This window comes from Buteo buteo, chromosome 22 (genome assembly GCF_964188355.1).
Source record: "Buteo buteo chromosome 22, bButBut1.hap1.1, whole genome shotgun sequence".
Lineage (NCBI taxonomy): Eukaryota > Metazoa > Chordata > Aves > Accipitriformes > Accipitridae > Buteo > Buteo buteo.
In genome coordinates this window covers 16,796,245-16,808,123 of record NC_134192.1, presented here as the reverse complement: position 1 = coordinate 16,808,123, position 11,879 = coordinate 16,796,245, and the positions used below count along the sequence as shown (strand labels likewise).

Sequence of the window (11,879 nt, the reverse complement as noted above, 5' to 3'; positions counted from 1 at the left end):
TCTCGTCGGCATGCGCGGTGGCGGGATGCCGTCGCAGGGCGCATGCGCCGTGGAAGGCGGGCAGCTTTGCCTCCGCCCGCTTTCCCGCGCCTGCGCGCTGGGCGGCGGCGGCGGGCGCGGGGGGGTGTCCGGGCCGAGGCGCTCGCTCCCCTGTGGAGGAGGCGGCGGCATCGGCACCGGCAGCGGCATCGGCGAGCTCGTCGGTCGGCGAGCGCGGGTGGGGGAAGCAGGGGCCGCCCCCCGGGCCGCCCCCGGCATGGGGCGCTGCTGGGGCCGCCCCCCTCGCCGGGCCCGGCGCGCCCCCGGACTCTGCCTGCGGCGCCGCCCGCGGGGCCTGTAGGGGCGGCCGCGCCGCGCCTGGCCGGGGGCAGCGGCGGCATGAGGAGCCGCTGCGGCCGCCGGCAGTGAATGGGCGTCGCGGCGGAGCGGGAGGAGCCGGAGCCGCCGCCGGAGCCGCCGCCGGAGCCGCCGCCGCCGCGATGGCTCAGGAGAAAATGGAGCTGGACCTGGAGCTGCCGCCGGGGAGCGCCGCGGCCCCGAGCGACGGGGGCGGCCTGAGGCGATCGAACAGCGCCCCCCTCATCCACGGGCTCAGGTGAGCGCCGCCCGCCCCGGCCCGGCCCGGCCCGCGGCGCCGGGCCCCGGAGCCCCGCCGGCGGCAGCGGGGCCCGCCCCGGGAGCGCCCTGCCCGGCGGGGCTCGGCTGCTCGAGCGGTACGGGCCGGGCCTCCGCCGCAGCCCCCCGCGCTCTCGGAGCGTGCTGAGCCCCGCTGCCGGGCCGGGCTCGGTGCGGGCCCCCCGCTCTCCCTGCGCCGTGGCTGGGGCGCGGTGCAGGCCTCTGAAACGCGCGGCTTGTTGCTCGGCACGGGGCTCGAGTCAAGGCGGCGAGTTACTTGGTGTAACTGCGGAGCCGCCCTGTGCGGACCCCCGCAGGCTGGCCGGAGGAGAGTGCTGGCTGGGCTGCCTCCGGGAACGTGGTGCTTCTCCTGAAATAAGATGGATGTTCCCAGTGCACTGGAGACTGGGCTGTGTAGTTTTAAGTAAAGCATGCCTTAGAAAGTTGTTCACAAAACTTTTTTTTTTTTTTTTTTTTTCCCCCTCCAGTGACAACTCGCAGGTCTTTCAGCCTTACGTGTTGCGAACTCGCAGGAACAGTACAACAGTTATGAGCCGCCACAGTATGGTAAGGAATCTTAAGCATGTTCTGTTTACACCTAACAAGAAGTAATTGGGCTGGAGAAATGAAGTTAGACTTGATTTGTATGTGCACTAAGCATCGTAGCAAGCTTCCAGGCTGCAGAATATGCTTTTTTTTCACCTGTAACTGCAACCTGTAATGAAATAATACTGGTATATTAACTGTATGTCCCCAAGAAGACAACAGGAGCTGAAGCTGTGTGTGATTCCCAGTATTAAGTACAGCCTGAGAGTTAATTTGGACCTGATCATGGGTTGGAAGAGAAAACTGCGGTCACAAGTAAAAGTCTTGTAAGGGTGTTTTATTTGTTGTAAAAATGGAAGAGAGACTCACAAGTCTTCGTTGACCTGTTTGATGTGACCGCTCTTGTCACAGTGTCGAATGCTAGACATCAGAAAATCATTTAAAGAAGGGAAATTCATTTGCTGGGTGATCTTCTTCCCTCTGCTATGTAAGTCTGGCAGCATACAGTACTGCGGTTGTTTAACTTTTCAAAGATGTTGCATTTCTTTTTTTTCACCCTTCCCTTGTCAACTCAGGGATCTATATGCTCTTTTTCACTAAAATTTTTCTTTCTCATCAGAGCATAGTAAAGATTATGTGTTGCTTTCCTCAAAACCTGTAGAGCTTAAAAGTCCTGAAAAAGGTTTCTTCTATGTCTTCTGTTCAGAAAAATTGAGATGGATTTTTAGTTTAAAATCTTCTCTTATGAGATTTCTTAAAAGTAAGAATCCAAAATTTTGAAATTCAAATCAATAGGTGTTACAGTAGACACATGGGCATCCGGAGTGGGAACTGTTGGCCCATATGTGTGTGGTGGTAGCCAAAGTTCCAGAGTAATTAGGTGCATAAAACTATATGCAATTGAAAAATCGCAGAAGTTTTGGGGAGTGTTGTTCAAGGCTGAGCTGAAACATTGAGATTTCTCCTTTATAATAGCCAACTGGTTGAATAAGTTAGAACAGGAGTTTGTCATCTTACTTTAGGCAGTAGGGAATTGTATAATGTTCATAGTTCCATTTATAATACCTCACTTGTCTAAATGGCATATATAGCTATTTGTGTATTTGAGATGCTAAGCAGTGTCTGCTTGCAAGTCTGAGATTTGTGCCACTTGCTGAGTGATAGAATGAATTTGTAAGTGGTAAAACAAGTCTTTTCTGTTGAAGGTCAGTGTTTTCTTTTTGCCACATTGAGTCATCTGCGTGTAGTTGTACAGCTCATTTTTAATTCACTAAGAATGTAGGTGATGGTAAATAGGATGCATGCAAGCTGTTGATGTGTGATTTAATCATATTGGCTGTCACTTTTTTCAGTTGTTGTCATCATCTCCTATTCGTATTCCTAGTAGCCGACTTCATCAGATCAGAAGGGTAAGTGTAGTTTTTATCTGTATATTTAGTAACAGAATGAAAAGTATTATATAATATTGAAGTATGTACCTAATGGGAGTTTCTTTCCTATTGAGTTTTTCAAGTACTAGAGGAAACAGAGTCTTTTTTAAGACCTGATTTCAACAAGGAAGTGTCCTTGCAAGGCTTATTGTTGTCGTGTTTAAAGTACCTTGCATTTTTGAAGTGTTTTTTCATTCAAGAGAAATGGTGAGCTGGGCTGGTAGCAACCTCTTCTTTCTGGAGTGGTCCTACTGTTCATATTTCAATTCTAATAGCAAATGATTGAATCACGAGTGTTATTGCAAGTACCTGTGATGAATCAAACATTACGGGAAAACTTATGACATTTATCTCCTGCAGGAGGAAGGAGTGGATTTAATGAACAGAGAAGCAGCACACGAAAGGTGAGTGTTACTGAAACAAGATGATAAAATAGCCAGAGTTATCCTCTTTGTAGCTACTGATGGGATTTTTTGTATTCTAGGGAAGTGCAAACAGCAATGCAGATAAGCCAGTCATGGGAGGAAAGCTTGAGCCTGGTAATCTCTTTATAGATGTTTCCTATTTAATTCTCCTTTTACACTCAGCTGATGAATTTAAGGGAAAGAGAGGAGTTAACTGTGAAAATCATTTATGAAGAACTTAAGTTCATCTGCTTTGGCTGTTTTGTGCATTTGGCCCGATGACCTTTCATTAGAAGGTTGTGCCTTGGATTCTAAGGTAATGTTCTGTGCCGGTGTTAAGTCTGAAACCTTGTATTTACAGAGCGACAATGACTTGGACAAGTCTGAGAAATCTTCCTCCCCAAAGAGAATAGACTTCATTCCAGTTTCTCCTGCACCTTCACCAACAAGAGGGATAGGAAAGGTAGGATAAGTGGAATACCAAAATGAGAGAAGATTTTACAATTTGAGACCAAGGTGAACTGTGAAGACGTGTAACTTCACAAATTGTTTGATAGTTTAAAAAAAAAAAAAACCCAACCAAACAACAACCCCAACCCCCCCAAACCCACATTTTGTTGGTTTCTAAGAATCAGATGCTTGCCATCTTATAGCCTGCACAGTTTAAGCAGTGTGCCAGTTCTGTCACACTGAATATTTTCAGTTGCTGCTCTTTGTGCAGTGTTTGGATGAGTTAGGGTTCTGGTTCCAGGGAAGCTGGAGGTCATTAGAGTAATCAGATTTGGACATGACCTTCAGCTGTGTAATTGGGGGATTGCTGGGGAAGAAGCACCAAAATTGGAATGTTTTTTATGTGTAGGGTAAAAGTGTAGGCAATCTGTGTGGTGAGGAGGATGAAAATATGTCCATTGGTTATGGAAAGGGAGGCATAAACTCACTGTGAAGGACTTGAGCGTGCTGAACTTGCACTGAAGACTGATGGCAGATGCTGGAGAAAGGGAAGAGGTGGATAAACTACTTTTTCCAGTGAGGACTGGAGAACTGAAATGTAGCACAGAGAAACTGGCAACTGGGTTTAAAGCTGGGCTGCGTGACCTTGTTTTCACCCTCTTTTGTGGTTGTGCTTTTGTACTGTTACTATTTTATTGCATGCCTCTTACCAGTATTGATGCATAGAGCAGCCACATACTAGTGCTGGGTAAATGTGTTCCTAGTATAACGCTGATGCTGACAGCTGGTCCCGTACCTTTGGAATCATGACTGTAAAGCAGTAGTAGATAACTTGACAGAAACATTTTTGTGCTTCGCTATGGGCATTCATGGGCTAAGCTTAGATTAGCTGCAGGACCGCAGGGCTAAATACTCTGTTGTACTCTGGAGTATTGTGTTAAATTTTCAAGTCAGATGTATTTTGAGTGAACTCAACTTGTTCAACAAGCTCCTTGAAAGAAGTAAGCCCTGAGTACTGTACTGTTGCTTCTAAATGTAACAGGTAGAACAGAAACAACTGTCTTATTGAGAAAACAGTGTCTATTTCAATTTCGGATTTCTTGTGGGTTTGAATTTTAGGTTAATCTGAGCAGTATTGCATTAGCCAGTGTATTTTTGCAAGTTAAGTTTTAATGCTTCTGAGATTGTGTTTGATTATCTCTCCCTTATTCTGTTACTACCTTTTCTTTATCTGGGGATGTTTTGTTTGGAGGGTGGGGTGAAACAGCTGAGTATTTAAAAGGAAATTCTGAAGCATCTTAATGTGACTTTTTCTGCAGCAATGTTTTTCACCATCATTGCAAATGTTTGTGAGCAGTAATGGATTACCTCCAAGTCCTATTCCCAGTCCAACAAGGCGATTCTCCAAGTAAGTAACATCTGCAAGTAACAGGTATACATTGGCTTAAATTCCAAGGCTAGCACAAAGATCAGTTAAAGCTGATGTTAAGGCATTAAAAGAGACTTTAGTTTTACAATAACTAAAGTATTGCCACATAAAAATGCTCTGAAAGTTCAACCTTTACCAATGGTAGGTAGCTTTATAGGAGCCTGTGTCAAGTTTAAACTACACTTGGTAACTTGTGGGGAAATTCCGAGGTACTTCAAATGAATTTTATTAACTTTGTCAGCCTATCAATTTTATACAGTATTACACACGATTTAGATATGGATTGAAATGAGGATGTGATGCACTAAGGGAAGGAGAAAACCCTAGAAAATTTAGTACATCTTTGTGTGGCAGATAATCTGCTCTAAGGGGCAGCATTTCTTTGTTATCTATGTATTTACATTCCCTAAGTGTTCCAGCTGTGCAGGAATAGTTTTAAAGAATGTTTCATATGATGTGGTTGTGTTGATTTGGTGGTAGGTATGGTGGTGTTCAGACTTGGAACCTTTACAGGCCTGACTGAGTATCAGTACTCTCTCTCTAGCAGGAGGAGTCAAAGTCCAATCAACTGTATCAGGCCCAGTGTTCTCGGCCCCATTAAAAGAAAAGGTATGTGTGTTTACATTATCAGATGTTTTAATAAGGATGTAGTTTTGCAGCTGGATACATTTCTCCCCCATATTTTTTTGTTGTTGTTCTGTAAATATAACGCACTTGTATCCACGGTGAACTGGAATTTGCCCATTGTAACTTGAAAACACAATGTAAAGTAGCTAGTCTAAAACACAAGAATGAAAAACTTTAAAAACAGCTACTGCTTGAAAGAGGCAAACTTTATTAACACATGAAATTAAATGTTATGAATATTCGTAAGCCCTGACATTCCTAAGAGTACCACTGTACGGTGCACACCCTTCAGATCATCTTAGGAATGTTGCTTATCATGCAGTATCTTCTAAACTTAGTACTGAATGTTTGTTTTTACTCTGAAAGTTCAGAAGGTGAGTGTTTAGAGAAATGGAATAGATCAGTGCCCTTTCCTCCTGAAGGGGGAAAACTGCATTCTTTCCTGGAAGTATTTCATGTTAAGGATATTCAAATTACATCCCAGAACAAGTCTCCATAACAGAACTGTAAGATTGAGATATTTACAAGTGTGCCTCTAGCTATGCTTATTCTTTCTGCATATTTTTTTTTAAACTTAGGCATTCTTAACTGCACCAAAAGCATGTCCTCTTATTTTACAAGACTTATATTTAGCCTTTGAGAAAAGTTACTGTTTATTGGTTTTTTAGGACTGCTTGTCCTATCAGATAAAGAATGTTGTCTAATTTATGTTGAATTGACAGGGGAGAGAGAGTAATTTTCTCATAGTTGCCAATTCTATCTTGGCTGTTTTCTGTGAATTTTAGAGGCATTAAAAATTGAACAAAAGTCTTTTATAAGCTCAGTGATCAATAGGGAATAGGTGTTCATACTGCGTTGTTTTACTTAAGACCTTTTACAATAGACTTTACACAGATTGTATTAGAAACAGTGCAGGTAAAGGGCAGGCTTTCCTCGCCCTGTCCATGTCTTCCTGTGGAGCATCTTTTACAAAGTAGAGATACGAGTTTGCCTTTTTTACTCAAAATTTCGAGGAATTTTCAAAATGTTACTTAATTCTAAAACATCTAATCCATTTAAATGAACCTAATTTCTTTTCCTAAATACATAATCCTGTTATTTTCTGAATTTTAGCAGTAGCTTTATGGTTTATATTCTACAGACAGGACATGGTGTCAATTTGTTACCATGATATGTGGGGGGGAAGAAAACAATGCACTGAAGAACATTTCACTGCTATAGGGAATTAATACTGGTAGACTGTGCAATGTGTTGTAGCAGTGCAGATTTGTCTTTGTGAAATTTCGAGTGGCAAAAGAGTTACCAAAGTTGGTGGTTTGGGTTTTCTTCATTTTTTTTATAAGACCAAGTATTTTATAAATGATTTTTGTCCGTTTCACTTGATAGAAGCTGTTATTCCTTCACTTCAAAGAAGTGAATGTATCCCTGTGGGCTAAAGGAAAATAGGAAATTTGGGGGTGGGGGGGGTTATCAGTCTTTTATAAAATGAGTGGTGGTATAATTCTCTTCCATAACATATTAATATATACTGGTTAGCTATAATGCTTAACCTTTGTCGGCTTTTCTCACACTACAGTTGCTGTGAAGTGTGGGTAAAAAGCCAGAAAATGTATTCTCATTTCATATGTTTTTGTTGCCAAAATAAAAATATACTGTAGCTGAGAGGGTTTTCTTTTTTAAGCTTGTTATTGGCAGGGTCATGATATTTCCAAACGTGTCTATTGTACAGAAGCTATTAATGAGCTAGTTCATTCTCAGGGCAGATTATACTAAACAGATTATATGAATTCTCCTCATCATGTTTAATCTTTTAATGTCAGTAGACGATTACAGGTACAAAGATAGTCTGATCCATGATGAGTAAGTGAAAATGCATACGCGTGCCCATTTTTTTTTTCTGTTCAGCTCTTTTGTAAAAGTGTACATATGCATCAGAATTTGTTGTACGCAGGAGGGTGAAACTGTGAGCTAAGCTGGCATTCCTATTTTCATAATCACTAAGAATTTTAATCTCCGTATTTTGGCTTATGTCAGTTGCCTCATCTCAACTGCCTACTTAAAATTAAGTCACAGTAATTGGTTTGGTTTAGATTATTTTGTCTGATTGTAGTCCAAGTAGCAAGTGCCTAGTTTTATGTATTTGAGATCATTGTAGCCCCTCAGATACTGCTGAAGCATTAGTTAAGGATGGACTGGATGGTTAAACAACAGCTAGCATCAAATTAATGTCTTACCCAAGTGCTTGGTTGGCTGAATTAGAGGACTTATGTTACAAATGCAACCTTGCTCTATTGCGGGACAAACCTCTCTTTTACAATAGACAAATATTAAATGGACGTTCCAGAGACTCAAGTGAATTTGATTATTTGCACTATTTTCCTTAGGTGAAATGGAAACTGAAAGTCAGCCAAAGAGACTTTTTCAAGGAACAACCAACATGCTTTCTCCAGATGTTACACATCTGACAGATCTCAGTTCATGGTAAAATATTTCATGTGCCCTGAAATGCCAAAATAGGGAACATGCATTTATTGAAAGCTTTCTTGTTTTATTTGTTTTTTTCCAGAAAAAAATACTTTGTGTATAGCTTGCGTATGCATATTACTGGGGACTATTCCTGTGGTAGTATAGTGTGACAATGTTCCTGCTCCTTTGATCAATTCTTCCTGAGGAACCTCTAGCCTAGATTTTTTTTTGTATCAAAACTTTTATACTGAGTATATAATTGTTACAAATCCCTGTTGGTTCATAAGCAAAGTTACTTTGCATTAAAAGATGTTTTGTCATTTCAGTATGTTGTAGGCAGTGGTCATACAGGATCTGTGGTACTTATCTGAATACTTAGAAAATGTGTGTGTGAATACTTACTGCAGTTACATAGTTCATGTTGATACATTCATGATTTTTGTGTTATAGTCTGTCTCCTTTCTATATTACCATCATAAAAAAGCTGAGTTCTTTTTTGTGTCAAGAGTCAGATAAAGTATTCTAAAATATCAACTCTGTATTACTATAATTTCAGTTTACCTACAGACTTGAAACTGCCTAGAAATATTGTCTTTGTGTTGCTTCTAGCTAAATTGCAAAAGAATCAATTTATGTGCTCTGAAATCTTGTATCAAGACTTCAAAATCCAACTAGAAGGGAAAAATAGGCTTCCAAATCTTGCTTTGAGTAGTGCAACATTAAAGAACGTACTAGCTAATTAATGACATCTTTGCTGCATTGCTGATTAGATTCTTACTATTCCTTTCCTATAACCTTGTAAGGTTTTATCCTCATTAGTTGTCACCTCCTTTCTGAGACTGATTAAAATCAGAGTCATAATTTATTCTGCATGTTAAAAAAAATAAAAATTCTGCTCCTCATTCCCATAAGGAGCATGAATATATATATAACATGCTACAGAAAACAAGGAGTCTTCAGGGCTGCCAGTCTTGCAGTAAAGACTGAGTGGTAGTATAGGTCTCCTACATCTTCTCTACAAAGGTGAAAGTACATTAGCTTTGTACAAAAAGTCATCATGCCTGTGTTACTAAATAACCTTTTTTCTTTTTCCCCAGCCTGTCTTCAGATATTCTTGATGGGAGTAGCAGCAGTGTTGGCTCTTCCTCTGATTCACTGACTAAAGGCAGCATAACCACAGAGTCTCCAGTAACATGCTCAAATTCATGCTCTTCATTCATTTTGATGGATGATCTCTCACCTAAGTGACTTAAGTTCTGAGTCAGTGTCCGGCTGTGCTGTTCCCTTACTGTACACCTGTACAGAGAAACGAACTCTGATCCTTGAACCATTAACAAGGATTATGAAAAGGAAAAAATTATTGTAACTGTAATCCTTGGCGACTTTCCAGTGATTTTGATTTATCCATTTAATGGACATTGTAGACCATATTAATGTCTGGTTTTGCGAATTTATTTTTTAAACAAGATGTCTGCTCAGATTATACTAACTTTTTGCTTTCAGGAACTTGCATACACTTTTTGATTCCGAGAATAGGTATCTACCTATTAGTGTTGCAATTTTTAGGAGAATACTTCTATCGTTATGGTGGTCACTATGTCTAGGGAAAGAATTTGGTTTGGAAGGATTTGAAAATACTAATTTATTCTCTGGCACTTCTACCATTGAGTAAAACTAATCTCCTTGCTTTTTTTCAGTCACTAGCTTTGAATTCTCTTATGGAATGGAGAAAAAAAATATTTTTTTTTCTTAGTGCTGCTAGTTGTTTTTATTACAGAAGACCAGAGTGGGTGTGGAAATATCACTCTATTACATTAAAAAAAAAAAAAAGACCACAACAAAATAACTAATGACTGGCACTTTTGCCATCAGTGAAGAAATAACAATACTCCACGAACATGATTCAAGTAGCTGCATAGTTCTCTCCCCAGATCCTTTATCCTACGGATTATATGAAATAAGGTCAATATTCAGCAAGGTTTGGCCAAGGAAAACTAATCCACGCCTCGATCCAAGACATACAGTGCAGATAACTAAGTTTATTTAAACTACTGTGTAGGAGAACCATGTATGGCACCATCGATGTCTCCTGTGGCATTGAGGTCATAGGTATTTTTGTGCCTTAGGGGACATTGTTACAAAATTACAGAATGTAAACCAGAGGGGTGGGTGGGAAAAGTCCTTTGTGTACAGCTTGTTTGTAGAGTGCTTACCAGAATCTGTTGTTGATGCTGCTTTCCTTAGTGTTTCTTTCCGAGATGTGTGCTCCGTTGCAAGGTGCTGTGGGCAGTCCCAACTCTGCTGTGAGATGGCAGCCAAAGTAATTCCCTTTGCAGCTGCTGTGTGCAGCGTTTGTACCTTTGTTGGTGGTCATGAGCAGGGCAAGCAGCTAAACAAACATTTGATTTTTAAGGAAAGACTTAAAAGTTTGGATTGAATACGAGCTCTGCAAATCGTTTGGCTAAGGAGTTATATTTGAGCTATGAGTAGTCTAGATACAGTACCTTGGTCAGTCTGAGGTAAGACAATAGATATTTTACTTTTTAAAGACTTTAACGGGGCAAAATAAATCCGTTTGTAATCTACTGTGTTATGCTATTTATTATTTATAACTATGTAAAAAGTCTGTGGTGATGAATTATAGTATTTTTTTATGATTGAATAAGTTTTTTATGTTCAGTAATTGCTGGCTGGTTTGTATTTAATACGCAACATTGTCTGCCAGAATCGTAAGCTTCCATTTTTGAATGTTTGTAACATAAATGCTTTTGTTACCTAAAAGTACAACTTCTGATCTTTCTGAAAGAAAATAGCACTGAATTTAAAGTAAGATTATGTGCTTTAAAAGTGAGCACAATCTCTGGCAATACTGTCTGGCTAAAAAGGGGAGGGGGAGAACCATAGTTTTTTCTGTTCTGAAGAAGCCGTTGAGTTTCCAGAAGATGTGTACATACCAGATTATTTTTAAAAGTGTTTCCATTAAATTGTAAGAAGTACCATAATGGGCCGACAGTGGCACTATTACTTGTATTATCATTTTCACCTGTGGAGCTTTAGTTCCCCACCTCAAATAAATGTGCATATTGTAACATATTGTCCATTGGTGCCATTTTTAAATGAGCTCTACAGTATTGAATGTTAATTTTATTTGTATATGCACAGTGCTATTTCTTGAATTTTTGATGTCTTAAATTGCTTAATTATTTTTTTATTCATGCTTGTATCTTCTCTGCCTTCTTGATGCAAAAAGAAGGCTGCTTTTACATTTGCAAAATATTGATAAACAGTCTGTGATAAAATTCAACCTGTTACCTGTGCCCCAGTTTCATTATACTGTGCTCTTATTGGTACTGTGATTTTAGAAATCTGAACAAGGGGTGGCAGAAGGGGGAAACCTATTGCATGCTTTCTTAAAACAGAAGAGCATAGCTATTGCTAATTTTTGGCTGACTTACCTGTACAATTGATGTATTCCAGATTTGTTTGTTAGTGGAGAGTCTTATATAAGTGCTGGCCTTTGTAAACATTAGAATGTAAGCCTCATAAAGCAAACGCACAAATATTCAGTCTTGTTACAGCATTTTTTTTTTAGTGTTCTGGCTATCCTCCACTCTTCAGAAGACATTGCTCTTTTTTAAAATATATATGTAATACCCCCACACACACTGTTGTTTCAGAATGAATGTCATTGTGTAATGTAATAGGTCCCATCTAGGACCGTGTTCTGATTCACACACATAGCTGTAAGACCACTTGTTCATTTTAAAACTAAGTTTTCTAATACTCTGATAGCTGATATTTGCACTTAACTGCATGTGAGTTGCTGCTGCTTACAGAATCAGTCTTTATTGCAGTGTAAAGGCTAGTACAGCATACTCAACTGACTAAAAGTTGCATTTCTGGATTTGTTAA

General features: G+C 40.4%; 1 protein-coding gene and 1 non-coding gene across 2 annotated transcripts; both read left to right on the top strand.

Annotated features, from left to right (window-relative positions):
• The first annotated feature begins 107 nt into the window (after positions 1 to 107).
• PABIR2 (PABIR family member 2) lies at positions 108 to 11,529 on the top strand. Its single transcript, XM_075053649.1, has 10 exons — positions 108 to 595; positions 1,104 to 1,182; positions 2,514 to 2,570; positions 2,952 to 2,995; positions 3,076 to 3,130; positions 3,357 to 3,458; positions 4,765 to 4,853; positions 5,419 to 5,483; positions 7,886 to 7,982; positions 9,065 to 11,529. The coding sequence occupies exons 1-10, from the start codon at positions 480 to 482 to the stop codon at positions 9,213 to 9,215; spliced, it is 855 nt and encodes a 284-aa protein (XP_074909750.1). The 5' UTR covers positions 108 to 479; the 3' UTR covers positions 9,216 to 11,529.
• On the top strand, positions 8,835 to 8,979 carry LOC142043420 (small nucleolar RNA U109). Its single transcript, XR_012654041.1, has one exon. It is a non-coding gene; the product is annotated as a small nucleolar RNA U109 (small nucleolar RNA).
• Positions 11,530 to 11,879: the final 350 nt, after the last annotated feature.

Coding starts and splice junctions, on each gene's coding strand:
- PABIR2 (XM_075053649.1), top strand. CDS start 480: ATGGCTCAGGAGAAAATGGAGCTGGACCTGGAGCTGCCGCCGGGGAGC. Junction 2,996..3,075: donor AGAGAAGCAGCACACGAAAG/GTGAGTGTTACT, acceptor TTTGTATTCTAG/GGAAGTGCAAACAGCAATGC. Junction 3,131..3,356: donor GGGAGGAAAGCTTGAGCCTG/GTAATCTCTTTA, acceptor TTGTATTTACAG/AGCGACAATGACTTGGACAA.